Here is a 15,060-nt window from a genome sequence, read left to right as displayed (position 1 = left end):
TGATTAGGGACTTCCGTTCTGCCCATGGACCACAAAGGAGTGCAGGTTGAGCCCTCCGGGGAAAGCCAGAGCTTTGTAGAGAAAACAAGGTCACACAAAGGCGCTGTGGACCTCAAAAAACCTGAAAGTGTTAATTTCAGGTGCAGGGGGATCTGGCTGTGCCATTAGTGATCTCTCTTGCCGCCCGGATCGCTCTGAAAAGAGCAGAGAAGGTAGGTGAGATTGAGGTCTGGGCGCTGGGATTCATCTTTTATCTCTGCAAAAGTGAAGGCTCTGGTTCCTTGTGGATTATAGCAATAGAGTCTCCGTGATTTAAAAAAGGTAAAGGGACCCCTGACGATTAGGTCCAGTCGTGACCGACTCTGGGGTTGCGGCGCTCATCTCACTTTATTGGTGGAGGGAGCCGGCGTACAGCTTCCGGGTCATGTGGCCAGCAGGACTAAGCCACTTCTGGCGAAACAAAATAAAAAAATTCCTTCCAGTAGCACCTTAAAGACCAACTAAGTTAGTTCTTGGTATGAGCTTTCGTGTGCATGCACACTTCTTCAGATACACTGAAACAGAAGGCACCACTTCTGGCGAACCAGAGCAGTGCATGGAAACACCGTTTACCTTCCCGCCAGAGCAGTACCTATTTATCTACTTGCATTTTGACGTGCTTTCGAACTGCTAGGTGGGCAGGAGCTGGGACCGAGCAATGGGATTCGAACAAGTCCTAGGCTCTGAGGTTTAACCCACAGCGCCACCCATGTCCCACCGATTTAAAAAAAACCAAATCCTTAAAAAGAACTTGGAATCGATTGGATGTAATTTGTTTTGGAATGATTTGGTTAGTGGCAGGGTCAAAAAAAGAGGTCTGTCCCAACTGCAGTGAGATACAAAATGCATGGAAACTACTTACAAATTGTAACGTCATACAAGTCTTCCCTACTGTGAGATTTAAAGCTAAAACTTACTACAGAAATCTTTTTAAACTCATTTCTGTACCGCTGTCCGTATTTTTTGGGAGGCTCTCCTAAATTTTCATTAGCTCAAAGGCTTACTGCCAAAATCATCAATTGCATTTGTTCAGACAAATACACTCCAGGAAGCCCTAACAGTAAGAAGCTTGGTTTGCATATTGAAGGTTGCAGTCCTTTTTACTGTAGGACTGTTGCAACTATTTCCCTCCCTCTCTGCCTGTGCAACCACAGAAAATACAACCTTTGCAGGTTCAATAAAAAGGTTAGCCAGCCTCTCCAGGAGAAAAGCCTGTTGCTTAAGTCATTGGTGACATTTCCCCACCTCCATCACAACACATTCAACAACAACAAAGATCCTCATGCATGACAGCCTTCTCTGGGAGCTGCTGTAGCATTTAAAAGCTTGCAGTTGTGGGGTGCAGTAATCTCTGCAGGCCATTCCCACAAAATTGTTATTTTTACACATAACAGCTGCTGTAGGATGACATCCTGCACCACTGCTCTCAATTATGTAAAGGGAACCTGGATTACCTGACAAACAATGGCTAGGACCTCCCGTAACTGCGTAGTAGAAATGGGCATTTTGCATCAACACCATTAGCTCAAACATGTGCCTTGTGTTAACACACACTTTTTGAGATGCTGGATAAGATGTAAAAGCAACTGACTGCACGCCAAAATAGCTCTTTCGAACCTGGACAGTATTTCTATATACTGAATGTGTACTTGCAGAGATGCACCACTTCTTAAAGGAGCTAAAGCCACTCCAAGGAAAGGTATGGAAGCTAGCATCTACCTTCTCTCTGAGTATCAAGAAGCACATGGGCACATGGAGGGTTCTTTTTGTAAAGCTCAAAATCTGCATGTCTCTTGTCCCAAGGCCATCTGTCCCGGTCCGGAATTGTCGTCATGTCACTGGCTTTCACGTGCTCCTGCCATGTCTAAATGAACATTGCAAATCTTTTAGCACAAAAGCTGTCTTCCTGAAACTTCCAGCACAGTATAAACTTCAAATCACACAGCAATATATGAACATGTCAAATATACCATATTAACGGAGGACAAACGTAACTTCCGTTAAGCAATTTCCTTAAGATGAAAAAAAAGAAAGCCAGCACAGATACTAATATTTTGTATGCTGAGATAACATCTCAAGACAGCCTGTGATCTATTAGTTGATCTTGTTTCTCAAACAGCAGGTCCCCATGCCAGATGGCAAATGTCTTTTGAACCTGAGGGGACTTTCCAAAGCAGTTTGCAAAATAGCATGGGTGACAGCTAGTCAAAGCAAATGGTGTCTTTTAAAAACACACACCAAAAACCCACCTATTTGATTATCACAGCTGCTGTTGTTCTTTAAATTTATTACCCACCTTTCGGTCCAAGGGTTACATTAATGTAAAATACAGTTTTAACAGTGGATCCCAGTCAGTTTCAGTGGTAGATAACACTACTGAATACATGCTTTAGCTGATTAATCAGCAAGGATAAATTTTAATTACTCGACCTAAGATTAGAAGATGCATGACTAGGCAAAAAAAATCTTAATTTCACGAATATACTCATGGGATCTTCTCACAAGCTACCAGCAGGATGCAGAAATGCATGTGCAGTTTCTTTTCACAACCAAACAACCAAAGCTGTTTTCTAACCTGCCTTTCCACTATATAAAAGTCTTCAAACCAGCTTAGAATAAAAATGGGCAGAGCAATTCTACTGGATCTGGGCCAGAAGCACTATGCCAAATCCAGAGCTCTGTGGAGAAGCTTTTTGCCAGCATCTTTTATTCTTTGGCTCTCTGTTTCATCTTTAGTGGTCTGTAGTGTTTATTCTTCTGCTGGTTATCTCCCTCCGTTCTGGGAGTGTTGAAGGTACAGGAGGGATATGGATTCAGCAGATCCAAAACCAAGTCTCCCTTTTACCTCTGGTACACAGCTAACCTACTGATTACCCCAATTTTTGCCCTCTCTGCCGGTAGAGACCTAATGGTAAAGAAGTGATGGCAGCCGACCTTTCTATTGTGGCTGGATGAGATTCCAGGGGCAGACCTCTCTTGCTCTCTCTCTGCCTGTGGAGAGGGAGAATCTACAAAATGCTATAGTCCCTTGGACAACCTTGCAGGACCACAGGACTGCACCAAAAAGTCACAAAATAAAAAAAGATCTTAAGGGTGCAATCCTGCACATACTTATCTGGGTGTAAGGTAAAGGTAAAGGTACCCCTGCCCGTTCGGGCCAGTCTTGCCAGACTCTAGGGTTGTGCGCTCATCTCACTCTAGAGGCCGGGAGCCAGCGCTGTCCGGAGACACTTCCGGGTCACGTGGCCAGCGTGACAAGCTGCATCTGGCGAGCCAGCGCAGCACACAGAACGCCGTTTACCTTCCCGCTAGTAAGCGGTCCCTATTTATCTACTTGCACCCGGGGGTGCTTTCGAACTGCTAGGTGTATCTGGGTGTAAACACCATTAAACACAGCAGGGGCTTGCTTCAAAGTAAACATGCACAGGGTTGTGGTGTAGATCTACCAATAAACACAGCAGTACTGTTTAAAACACAGCATATACCTGGGAGAATAAAAACAGTAAGTTCACACTGTTCAAGGACACACAACATGTTGTCTGCCTTGTGCCTAAATGATCACAGAATCATAGGATGGTAGAGCTGGAAGGGACCCTGATAAGGAGGAGGAGGAGGAGGAGGAGGAGGAGGAGGAAGATGTATGGTAGTGGAGAGTGAATACTGGGCCTTGATCAGAGAGACGAGTGTCAAATTTGCTTTTGCCACAAAACTCACTGGATGGCCTGCAAGAAGACCCTGTCTCTTAAATCTTCCTCACAGGGTTGTTGTGAAGATTAAATGCCACACGGAGTAGATTACAGATGTGGCAGGAATTTAAAATCCGCCATTACCTCACGCAGCTCCCTCACTCGTGCTTCGTCAGGCTTACGAGGATGCCGGTTGGATTCCATGCTGCTCTTATATCCGGGATACACAAACCCTCCTGGCGAGAGCCACATCATCTCCGATTGGTGCATGGACTCCTTTAGTTCGCTGTCTTCATCTACTGGGTCAAACATGGCTGACAGATATTCATGATTGTAAGCAAACCTGTTGCCTGGATTCTAAGAAAGACAAATGTTTCTCTCAGAAAGAACTCTCATCCTCTGTGTTTCTCCACAGAGAAACAAGTTTTGCTAAAAAGAGCAAAGCCTGAACTTTACAACAAAATTCTGTACATGTTCCTAACACAGCAAAGATAATTGGGTTGGATTTAGAATGTACAGAAAACACTTAAGAAACTTAGATGTCTAGAAATCCCAGATACTTAAATTCACTTCAGAAGATAAAGCAATATTATTATGAATTCAACGACAAAAATCCGGCCCTCCAAGTAAGGCATGAGGGATGCACTCCCTTAAAATGCAAAAAGGTGAAATTCTGGAGTATTTTTTATCCCTCTCTCTCTCTATATATATAAAAATTAAAAATACTCCAGAATTCCACCTTTTTCCATTTTAAGGGATTGCATCCCTCATGTCTTACACATATACACACGCACATACACACAAAACACTATGAATCTGAACCACTGGACTCCCAAATCTTCACAAAATTCCTAGAAAAAAATAAAATTCCAAAATTTAACCAGACATACCAGAAATCATTAGATCAATCTTTTACTCTAGCAGAAATCCAAAATGGGATGTACTAATCTCACCTCTGCCATCTCTTGACGAAGCAGCTTCTTTGCAATTTCTGCAGAATTTAACGTCTGACAACTGTAATTAAAGATGGACTTGCCATCAGAAGGGAAAGCCCTGATGATTTTGCTGCCTTCCTTTTTCACCATCTTGCTGAGCAGATGTATATTCTCAATATTAGACTGAAAGAAAAGTTAACACATGTAATTATTCTGGTCTTGTTAGAGAAAAAGAAATGTACTTTTGAAAATAGACACAGGACTTCTGCCATGGAAAAAGTCGGTAGCTGGACTGGCAGGTAAGTCAAATCAGTAAGCTGTCCCCACAGTAACTCAGCCCACTGTCAGATCTTCTAAACCAGCCTTTCTCAACCATGAATCCTTTCACCCCTGACCACCAGTCCTGCTAGCTAGGGATGATGGGAGTTGTAGCCCAGCAACAGCCGGGGACCCAAGGTTGAGAAAGGCTGCTCTAAACAGTCACCAGGCAGCACATAACTGAAGGCGAAGATGTAAATGGAGTTGGAGCTCTAGCTGTGGGGTCCAATGTTGTCCTATCCTTGCTGCCAGTTGCCAACCACTTTTCTTTGGAGACATTCAGCTTCCTATTTTCCACTATCAACCAAGCTAATTTAGTCACTGTAATAACGTTCATATTTTAGAAGTAAATACTTGGAACTTTAAGAAAACATATGGGGCACTAAAGACCATCACCTGCGCATCTTTCACAGAGGCTCTAAAACCCAGCTACTTGCTTAGTCTTTGTTGCCCTAAAGGTGTCAGGATCCACAAAGGGCTCCTTCCCTTATGAGCTGGCTTTTTACTAGCATAGTGCTCACACAAGTCCAAATAACAACTTCTCCTTTCTGGGGGGGGGGGGGGGGGGCGGGAGATCCTTGTATCCATTTTGTTCTTTTTCCTTGTTAAATTTGCTAAATAAATAAATCCTCTATGCCAGTGACCTGGGCTGCTGTTCCTAAGGTGTGAGTCCCACTCGATTCACAGGGACTTTAACCAGCTTATGATTTCTGACAGGGAACAATGCAGAGATGGAGAGCCTGCTGGCTGTCCCATTGCCCCAGACCACTGACTATGCTGGCTGTGGCTGATGGAAGTTGGGAGACCAACAAAAAATGGATGGCTGAAGATTCCCCACCCCTGATATGTGTATATGTGAATCACAGGACGACAGAAGGCCTCTTCACATGAGCAAACTGTGAGAAGCATCAGGAGCTTGCACCAAAAATAAATGCGGCAGGGTGGGGAATTTGAGCATTTTCTCGCTTTCAAACTAAAAACCCCTCATGTGCATGCTATAATATCACAACTCCATAAAGAAGGCACTTTGTGAGACATATACATTATCTGAACAATCTCTTTAGATAGGAATAGGCAATCTGTAGCACTCCAGATATTGCTGGACTACAGCTCCCCTCATCCTTGGCCACGCTAGCTAGGGCTGATGGGAGCTGTAGTCCGACAGCATGTGGAGGGCTACTGTTTCCCCTTTCCTGTCTTAAGACAACCTTTCATTGCTGTAGCACACACACCTGGATAAAGTCTTCTGGTGTCTGACTTTCCATTTCCCTTTTTCTAAGTAGGTACTCTTCGTTGTGGTTATCTAGAGGGAAATGCCTATATTTTCTCACATACGAATACTTTGGTGAAATATCAAACATCCCTGAGATCTCTGGGTGTTGCTGGATGAACAAGTCATCCCTTTTCAATGGGATCCCAAACTCTTGGCTCAACACTGTGATCATTTCTGCAGATGGCAAGAGATCGTGATGGACCACATCTCTTAACCTCATACTGCGGCAGATAGAATCAAGCCTGAAGAACAAGGCAGAGAGAGAGAACAAGAAAACACATAAGCATGTGAGCAAGCGTGACCCGGCAGACACTGTGTACTTGGCTTTCAAAAAGCTTTTGATAGACTCCCTCTCCAATGATGATGATGATGATGATGATGATGATGATTTACTGAATTTATATACCACCCTATCCCCTGGGGTATCAGGGAGGTTCACAGAATAAAATCAAGATATAAAACCACAAAATACATAATAAAAATAAAAAACGACAAGACAGTAACACCCACCCACCCCAAAAAACAACATTCATGAGTATGCTTAGAAGACATGAAGTAGGAGGTCCTCTTATGGATCAGTAATCATCTAAACAACAAGAAGCAGAGAGTAAGAATAAATGGGCAGATCTCACAATGGAATAAAATAAATAAATAAATAAATAAATAAATAAATAAATAAATAAATAAATAAATAAATAAAATAATTAAAAAACAACACACAGTATTCCAAGCATAGTTGCACCACAGACTTGTATAATGGCACCATGTTATTGGAAGGTTTTTCCCCCTCAATCCCTTTCCTCGTGATCCCTAATACAGATCAACAATGGGTTAACATCCATCATGAACTCAAGAATCCTTTCCTAGTCAGTCACGGCCAGTTCAGGTCCTATTAAGATGTAAGTGGACTTGTGCATTGCTTTACAGCTGTTTACACTGGACCACATATGCCATTTTAAGGCCAGTTCACCCAATTTGGAGAAATCTTTCTCGATTTCCTTACACTCAACATGTGATCAGGGACCCCAATACAGTAGGAGCCCTGATTAAGTGAAGTACCTAGTTCAAGGGAATGAATGGAAGTAGAAGCCCCCTGCAATCCTTCTCCAAGCAACACAGGGAAGCTTGGGGACTCAAGGGTATCTGCTATGGGCCCAACATTGGGGTCAGGCCCTGTACATCTGCTCTTCCCCCATTTGCATATTCAGATGACTTCCTAAACATACCCTGAAAGGAAATGATGAAGCACATTGCCAGAGGAAAGGATCTCAAAACTGAGCCGAAACCAATTATTAAGGCAGCATAGTGTGATGAGACTACAGAGAATCAGATGATTTCACACACACCCTCTACATGTTACCTTCTCTTCAGCTAAGATGAGATAGGAAAAGATAATCAAAAGTGCTATGAAAATTCTCTCCAAAGGTTCTGGTGGAGGTTCCTCCTCTCCTCCACAACCAACAAAGGTATATACACCAAACTCTAAATATATATAGAACAGTAAGTCAGAAATCCAAGAACAATCAAACCTGATCAGAGCTTCAAAACACGGAAGGGGAACCATATCCCTGATATATAACAAAGGCTGATTCACAATATTAGATAGTGGCTTGCAGAGACGGATATGAAGAAGGATGGCTTCGAGGTCTACATACAGGCGCTGATGAAAAGAGAAGTGTGAGTTATAGAATATTTGTAATCTTCCAATTTTAGATTCACGCAACCTGTAAGAGAGAAGGAATAGGACAGCATTGACCAAATACTTCATAATCTTGTGTTTCCTGACATTTCATAGCCCCTTTCCCCTTTCTTAGTTAGTCAAGGGTTTTTGACTTTTAAGTATTATAAAGCTCAGATTAAAACCCTGTATGATAAAGAAGAGAAGCAGGTATCATATCAACAGCAACTATTCCAAGAAAACTTGCATTGTTTTTAGATGCATGCATGCATTGCAATAAGAATCATTTTAAAGGAGGCATTTCCTCCTATGGGAGAGATAAAAGGAATGCCTAAGATGGTGTTTATGAGAACTTGTATTTAAAAAACAAAACAAAACCTTAAAAGTGCTAACTTGAATCAAGCACATCTTGAGTCAAGCAAAAGTTTTTTTAAAAATTCATGAATACTGCTCCAAGAACATATCCCAGTCCTGGAAAGATGACCCTACCATATCACCAGTAGGGTCAAATTAGCCAGTCTCACAATGATCTTAATTCCTATCTTTCCTATGTGTTAATTTTAATAGTACTTTAGTTGCAAACCTATAGAAGAATCATTTGGAGTAAGTCTCACTGAACTCAATGGAACACCCATCTCTGTAGGATTGAACTACCAAGCTCCATGTCAAAAGGCAGTCCTAAACATTTTCTTATTCAATTCAGGTTATGCTTGGCATATACACAGATGCTGACTTCTGGAAAAACTTGAGTGACTCCTGCTTCGCTGTTTTGATAGCGCTAGTCCTGTGCTGTATAGAAATCTCATGGGGTGGGGAACCTGTTTGCTCTATTTCCCGCTTTCCTAATTTGCAGCGGCATCTGTAGTCCCATGAGTTTCAAAGGAGATGTGAGACTGACGACACCAGACTACAAAAGGGCTTCGATTTATTTTGTCAGTGCACACTTCTCTAAGACCTAGCCCTTTCTGAAAAACAGCTAGTGAGGTATACAATATCTGGCATCTCCAGGTCTGAAAGTCTGGAAAGTCACTGCAAGCCAGGGAGGGCAATACTGAACCAGAAGAACCAATGGCTTGATTCAGTATCAGGCAGCTTCCTATGTTCCTTTATGTGGAAAGGCACTCGTTCATCCACAGACAAAGGAAGGAAAAATGTTTGGAGGAGGGGCCATGTGCTACTAATCCAAAAGGCATCCTTAGCACTCCCACCTGTATTTCTGGGGATTTTCTAGGATGCAGCTTGTAGCGCTCTGAAAAACTCCAAAACCAGCCTGAAGCAACAAGCATAAATTAACACATGGGTAGGTAAACAATGGCCCGGGGTCCAGATCCGGCCCAACTGTCTTCTAAATCCGGCCCGCGGATGGTCCGGGAATCAGCGTGTTTTTACACGAGTAGAATGTGTGCTTTTATTTAAAATGCATCTCTGGGTTATTTGTGGGGCATAGGAATTGGTTCATCCCCCCCCCCCACAAAAAACAGTCCGGCCCCCCCACAAGGTCTGAGGGACAGTGGACCGGCCCTCTGCTGAAAAAGTTTGCTGACCCCCGAATTAACATATGAGCCCTTTGATAATGAAACCTGTTCTCATTCTGCCTCCAAGTGCATGAAATGACTTTCACACAGTCTCAGCCTTCTAAATTCTTTTCCTCCATCTTGCATTCCGTCAGGTGACTCCTTTAAAAGTGACTGGCACTGTAACATGTTAACATTTGTACATTATGACGCTAGCAAGGAAGAATGAAATTAAAAGTGCTCCACAACGTCTTAGTATTGTCTGTAAACTCCGATTATTTGGTTTAGGAAAGATTGTTGGAAGTGAAAGAGAAATAAACCAGTACATTACTGTAAATACAGTTATAAAACAAAATTAACATTAAAGGAAACAGTTTGATTACAAACAGCTCAACTGGCCGTAAAGCCCTTAAGGGCCAAACTAGATGAGATACCGTTAGAAACTGCATGGTTGGCATTTTAAAAGTAAGGAGAAAGACCTGGTGCAGATCAGAATCCCCCTGGCAGCTGAGGGGAGTTAATTATTTGCCCCGCAGTGTGGTCCCAGGTCACATCAAGTCCCCTGCACCTGCAATTTACATCAGACATATGCCCCAGGTTGCTGCAACCTGTTGAAGTCCATCTTGCAGCAACTTGGAGGACGCTGTTTAATGGAACAGCCTTGCCTCTGAAATAAGGCAAACACTATCGACGTATACTTTCAGTGCTTGCTAAAAATGTTCCTGTTCACCCCAGCCTTTCCTAGCCATTGAAACTCGGGTTGTGGCAATTGTTATGCATTCTTGTTTTTAAAGTTGTTTTTATCAGATTCTTTTATATTATTGTGGCAAGCAGATTTTTTATTTTTATTTAGAAAGAAAGAAAGAAAGATTCATTCCATTAGTATGAAAGGGAATTCTTTCAGTGCAAAATAGGAGGCATGCAAGAACTCTGCCATGAGGGGAAAGAGTTAATGCCTTCCTACAAACACACACACCACCTGCTATTTACTTTAAAAAGATATCCACAGCAACTGCTAACTGCATAAATTACCATCTAATCTACCGTACTTTCTCCCTAGGAAGCAGGAACTGCAGCTCAACATCAGACATAAGGTGTGCGCCTCTTCAGTGCCAAGACAGCATTGCACTAGCAAACTTCTAATGGGCAAAATGGGAATGAGGAAAAACAAGTACAGTGGTGCCCCGCAAGACGAACGCCTCGCAAGACGGAAAACCCGCTAGACGAAAGGGTTTTCCGTTTTGGAGGTGCTTCGCAAAACGAATTTCCCTATGGGCTTGCTTCGCAAGACGAAAATGTCTTGCGAGTTCCTGCGGGGTTTTTTCCCTTTTCCCCCCCTTTTCCTAAGCCCTAAGCCGCTTATCAGCTGATCCGCTAAAAGCCGCTAAACCGCTAATACCGCTAATCTGCTAAGCTGTCAATGGGCTTGCTTCGCAAGACGAAAAAACCGCTATACGAAGAGCCTCACGGAACGGATTAATTTCGTCTTGCGAGGCACCACTGTACTGCATTAGACCTGTCTCATTATTTTCATAATTGACTGGTGCATTTTTATTAAAACACAGTGAAACAACCAAAGTACCCCAAAATCTTGCTGCTGAAATTTTGGGCTAACTTTCAATTTTGAAAGCATCCTTGAACAGATCCTGAAAGTCCCGTCTTCTATCCCTACGTGAATTAGTAGAGCAGGGTTAGGAAGATGGTTGCTAAATACTGCAGATTTAGAGCATCACTCATGACAAACATGCTCGTCTGATCACTGCAGACCAGAAGCACATTGTAAGAAAAAAGAAGCAAATAAACAAATGTTTCTCTATATACAAAACAGTTATTAAAAATATGAGGTTGAGTCTGACAAATCACCTTTGTAGAAAGATCACAGCAGAGGAAAATAGGCTTTAATTGCAAAACGTTTCTGGTTACCTGTCTATTCGCTTATTCCATAACCTCTTAAGGGCTTTGTTCTTTAAGCCTTCCACGATAAGAAGGTGAATGGATCCGTCCAGAATATGAAACCCAGTAAGAACGTCCAGCTGAGAAATCTCATCGTAAGTCATCCTGTTATTCAGTTTTAATGCATTAAGAGATTTATGAATGATGCGTAGGGGGTACGAATCCAGTTCTAGAGCCTCTGCGTTGATTTTTGTAATCTCCTGCAGCAAGTAACCTATGAGAGAAGTGTTTTTAAAGTCGAAAACATAGATGATGCAGCCATAGGGGCAATAATCATCTTTAGTGTCCTCTGCTTCTTCTTCAGGAGTTAACGGTACAGCTATTTCAACTCTTACTTTAAGAAAGGCCCCTGAGCACACATAATGCCCCACTGGCATCTGGGCCACCGGAGAGCCGTCAGCAGCCTTAGCCTTCCGAGTGGCACTCGTGTCCTGAACGGAGCAGTTGTGAATTGGAGCACAAAAATTCAAGGCCTTTTCACCTAGCAGTAGTTCAGCCAAGCGGATTTTGGCTACCCCATATGGGTGCCACACTTCCTCCATGCCTTTCATGGGATTCTGGGCCACGTATTTCGAAGTGACCGAGCTCAAATGGCTGAGCCTGCGGTCTCCTGGCTCCTCTCCAAACAAGGAAGGCTTTACATCGACATCTTGCCATTTTTTGTCCCGATCGTGAACCTCGATTTCCAAGGGTGGCCCTCTTAGATACTCATTCAGTTCGTCACGTCTTATTGTTCCTGCAAGAATCACGTTGGTATCTTTAAAGAAGACATGAGAACCATGATCCCGGTCTTGCGTTCGATGTGGCTCCATATTATGGAATTTGTATTTGCAGTAAATAGGAAGGCATGAACGCTATCAAAAGGAAAGAGCAGAGAAGGAAGGTGGGAGGGGGCTGTTTTGGTCTCCTTTATCTCTCAGAAAATATATATACACCTTCTTTCAGTAAAATTAATCAAGTATGGAAAAAAAATGCACCTTTGATTGAGGTCAGTTTAGGCTAGCTCAGTACATTTTGCTGCCCAAGACACAGCAGCATAGCACCAGTTGCCGGTGCCCAGGGCAGGCAGGGGCAGATAGGGGGCGCCATCCCAGCCCTCACCACCGACAATGATGGAGCAACCTAGCCCCACCAAAGCTAAGTGGGGTTGCACTAAGCTGCCTGCCCACCCACACAGGGGGGAGTCGGCCGGCACAGCCCTGGGTGGGTGGAGAGGAGCGCCAGGCCAGGCCAGGCCATGCTGGAGGCGCCTGGTTCACACCCCCTCTGTGTGCCGGGGCCATGGCCCCCGTCTACGCCATTGCCAAGGCCAAGCAGCAAATGACCCACCCCACCCTATCATGGGTACCCAAGGCTGATGAAAACTATTTTGGTACTCAGGGCAGGAGAAGCGCAATAACAAATCATCAATTTGCTGTCTTTTTATGTTGCCCAAATCAGTTCTGCCTGAGGCACCCACCTCATTCTGCCTAGTGGTAGGGCTGTCCCAGCCATGTAGCATAATCCAAGGCAGATTGTTGTCAGGGATAGGCAATTTGGAAGCAGCAACAACAACCTGGTGGTCAATGGCAGTGGCAGCAGGAAGGTGAGAGTGGTGGCCCTCACTCTTCTGTTTCCCCAGTCCACTGCCTGAACTTGCATATTCAGGGAAGGGCCTGCCTTGAGGTGAGTGGGCAAACATGCTCCCGCAATGATTCTATGTGTATATAAAAAGTGCAAACAAGAGTTCTGGATGGGGAGACTTAAATGTGCTAGGTTTTCCACCACCACGTGTTATGTAAATGCAGCGATCCAATATGGCCACAAGTTCACTTCAGGTCGTTTTTAGATTGTAACTGTTTTGCAAATAAGAAATGGGGAAATTACAAATGTAAGAAGCAGGAGCTTTTCAGAATTCAATTCTGTTTCCCCCAGAATGTCACATGTAGTTACTTGAGAAGAATGCTCTGAATTACCTGTAGCACTTTAATTGGAACAGGGGTGTCTGGTAAGCATCTTGCGGAATTAATCTTAATAATCAGTGGATTTAATTCATGTTTCTGTTTCTCACTCATCAGAGTCCCTTCAACAGAAAAGCTAAGGTATGCGTCCCAAAGTTTAGGAGATTTCTCTCCTAGCTGACTGACCACGCAGCGTTGTCCTGGAAGTGGAATTACATTATTTATATAATCAGTATAGCAGCAGTACTAAAGAAGCAATATGTTCTATGTCATTGCTTAATAGGCTTATTAAACAACTGAGCCTCTTGGGCTGGCTGATGAGAAGGTCAGCAGTTCAAATACTTGCAATCGGGTGAGTTCCTGTTGCTCTGTCCCAGCTTCTGCCAACCTAGCAGTTCAAAAGCACACCAGTGCAAGTAGATAAATAGATACTGCTGGCAGGAAGGTAAATGACGTCTCCGTGTGCTCTGGCTTCCGTTGCAGCAGAAGCGGTTTAGTCATGTTGGCCACATGGCCCAGAAAGCTATTTGTGGACAAACACTGGCTCCCCTTGGCCTGAAAGCAAGATGAGCACCACACCCCATAGTCACCTTTGACTGGACTTAACCATCCGGGGTCCTTTACCTTTTTCAGGCTTATTCTGTGGAGCAACCACACCACACCAATTGGTCATTTGTGCCACTTTAACAAATGCAAGAACCTGCAGAGAAAGAAGCAAAGACTAGGGCAACCTAGCAGTGCGTTCTTTTCTAGCCAACCCCTGTCACAATTGCAAAGGAAGGAGGGAGCTCCTTTGGGGAAGGGCCACAGCTCAGTGAGAGAGCATTTCCTGAGCATGCAGGAGAGCCTTGCTTCAATCCCCTGCTTCTCCAGGCTAGAGAGCTACTGCCAGTCAGTGTAGACCATGCACAAATGATGGACTCATGGTCCTCCTGTCTCAGTATAAGGCAACTTCCTATGTAGGAATATGACCACCACGTATGACCATGAGTGGGACCCATGGTATTTTTTTTAAAGGTTTCCTTGGCCTAGACTAGACCTGCTCCCTCCCTTTATTGCTCATGTGTGCCCAACTCTCTAAACATGCTTCCAATCATTGCAGTCCTGCAACGGAACAACATGTGAAATCAACATCAAAGAGCATCTCTCCCCTCTCTCCCCCATTACTACCTCCTTTCCAGCTCTCCTGCTGCCAACACTTTTAATACTGAATTTTAAATTGATGTAACCTGCTTTGACACCTGCTGGTGAAGGGCGGGCAGTAATTTTAATAATGGTGGTGGTTGTGTTAGTATATGATAAAAACAAACTACTTAGGGGAAAATGACACATAAAACTAAATTGCTTCCATTTTATAAGCGTGATCTTCCCCCCTGCTCCGTTGCTCTTAACCTTCTGACTGCAGCATTTCTTACTCATCTGCAGTCTGTAATTTTGTCTTCCATTCCCCTGCTCCAACTTGCTTATTTTTACCTCTCCAAAGTTAGTGCCTAATTCTTCTCTCCATTATGTCAGCTACTGGCTTAAAAAGAACCCAACTGTTCATTAGCATCGGTCTCTCTTTCTTTCTCTCTCTCTCTCTCACTCATTGCCCCCGTCACATATTTTCAGCCATCTCCTCACAGTCAATGAATGGACAGGCCTTGAACTCAATAGGGAATCCTATTTCTCAAGGGTCATTTTTAGAAATTGTCATTAGACTTGGAAGTGCTGCAGATCACCAG

At 43.6% G+C, this 15,060-nt stretch overlaps 1 protein-coding gene across 5 annotated transcripts in view; it reads right to left on the bottom strand.

The window, feature by feature from the left end:
- The window catches only part of CFAP92 (cilia and flagella associated protein 92 (putative)), a 56,188-nt gene that overhangs the window by 5,128 nt on the left and 36,000 nt on the right, over nt 1-15,060 (bottom strand). For all 5 annotated transcript variants that reach the window (XM_079964966.1, XM_079964962.1, XM_079964963.1 and 2 more), the window contains 7 exons: nt 13,352-13,536; nt 11,367-12,250; nt 7,781-7,975; nt 6,211-6,493; nt 4,679-4,843; nt 3,870-4,082; nt 1,759-1,903 (listed from right to left, as the gene is read on the bottom strand). In XM_079964966.1, the coding sequence (XP_079821092.1) occupies nt 1,759-1,903; nt 3,870-4,082; nt 4,679-4,843; nt 6,211-6,493; nt 7,781-7,975; nt 11,367-12,250; nt 13,352-13,536 (2,070 nt within the window). The remainder of the gene's footprint in view (nt 1-1,758; nt 1,904-3,869; nt 4,083-4,678; nt 4,844-6,210; nt 6,494-7,780; nt 7,976-11,366; nt 12,251-13,351; nt 13,537-15,060) is intronic.

Source organism: Podarcis cretensis (genome assembly GCF_951804945.1).
Source record: "Podarcis cretensis genome assembly, chromosome: 2".
Lineage (NCBI taxonomy): Eukaryota > Metazoa > Chordata > Lepidosauria > Squamata > Lacertidae > Podarcis > Podarcis cretensis.
This window is presented reverse-complemented; position numbering and strand designations above follow the sequence as displayed.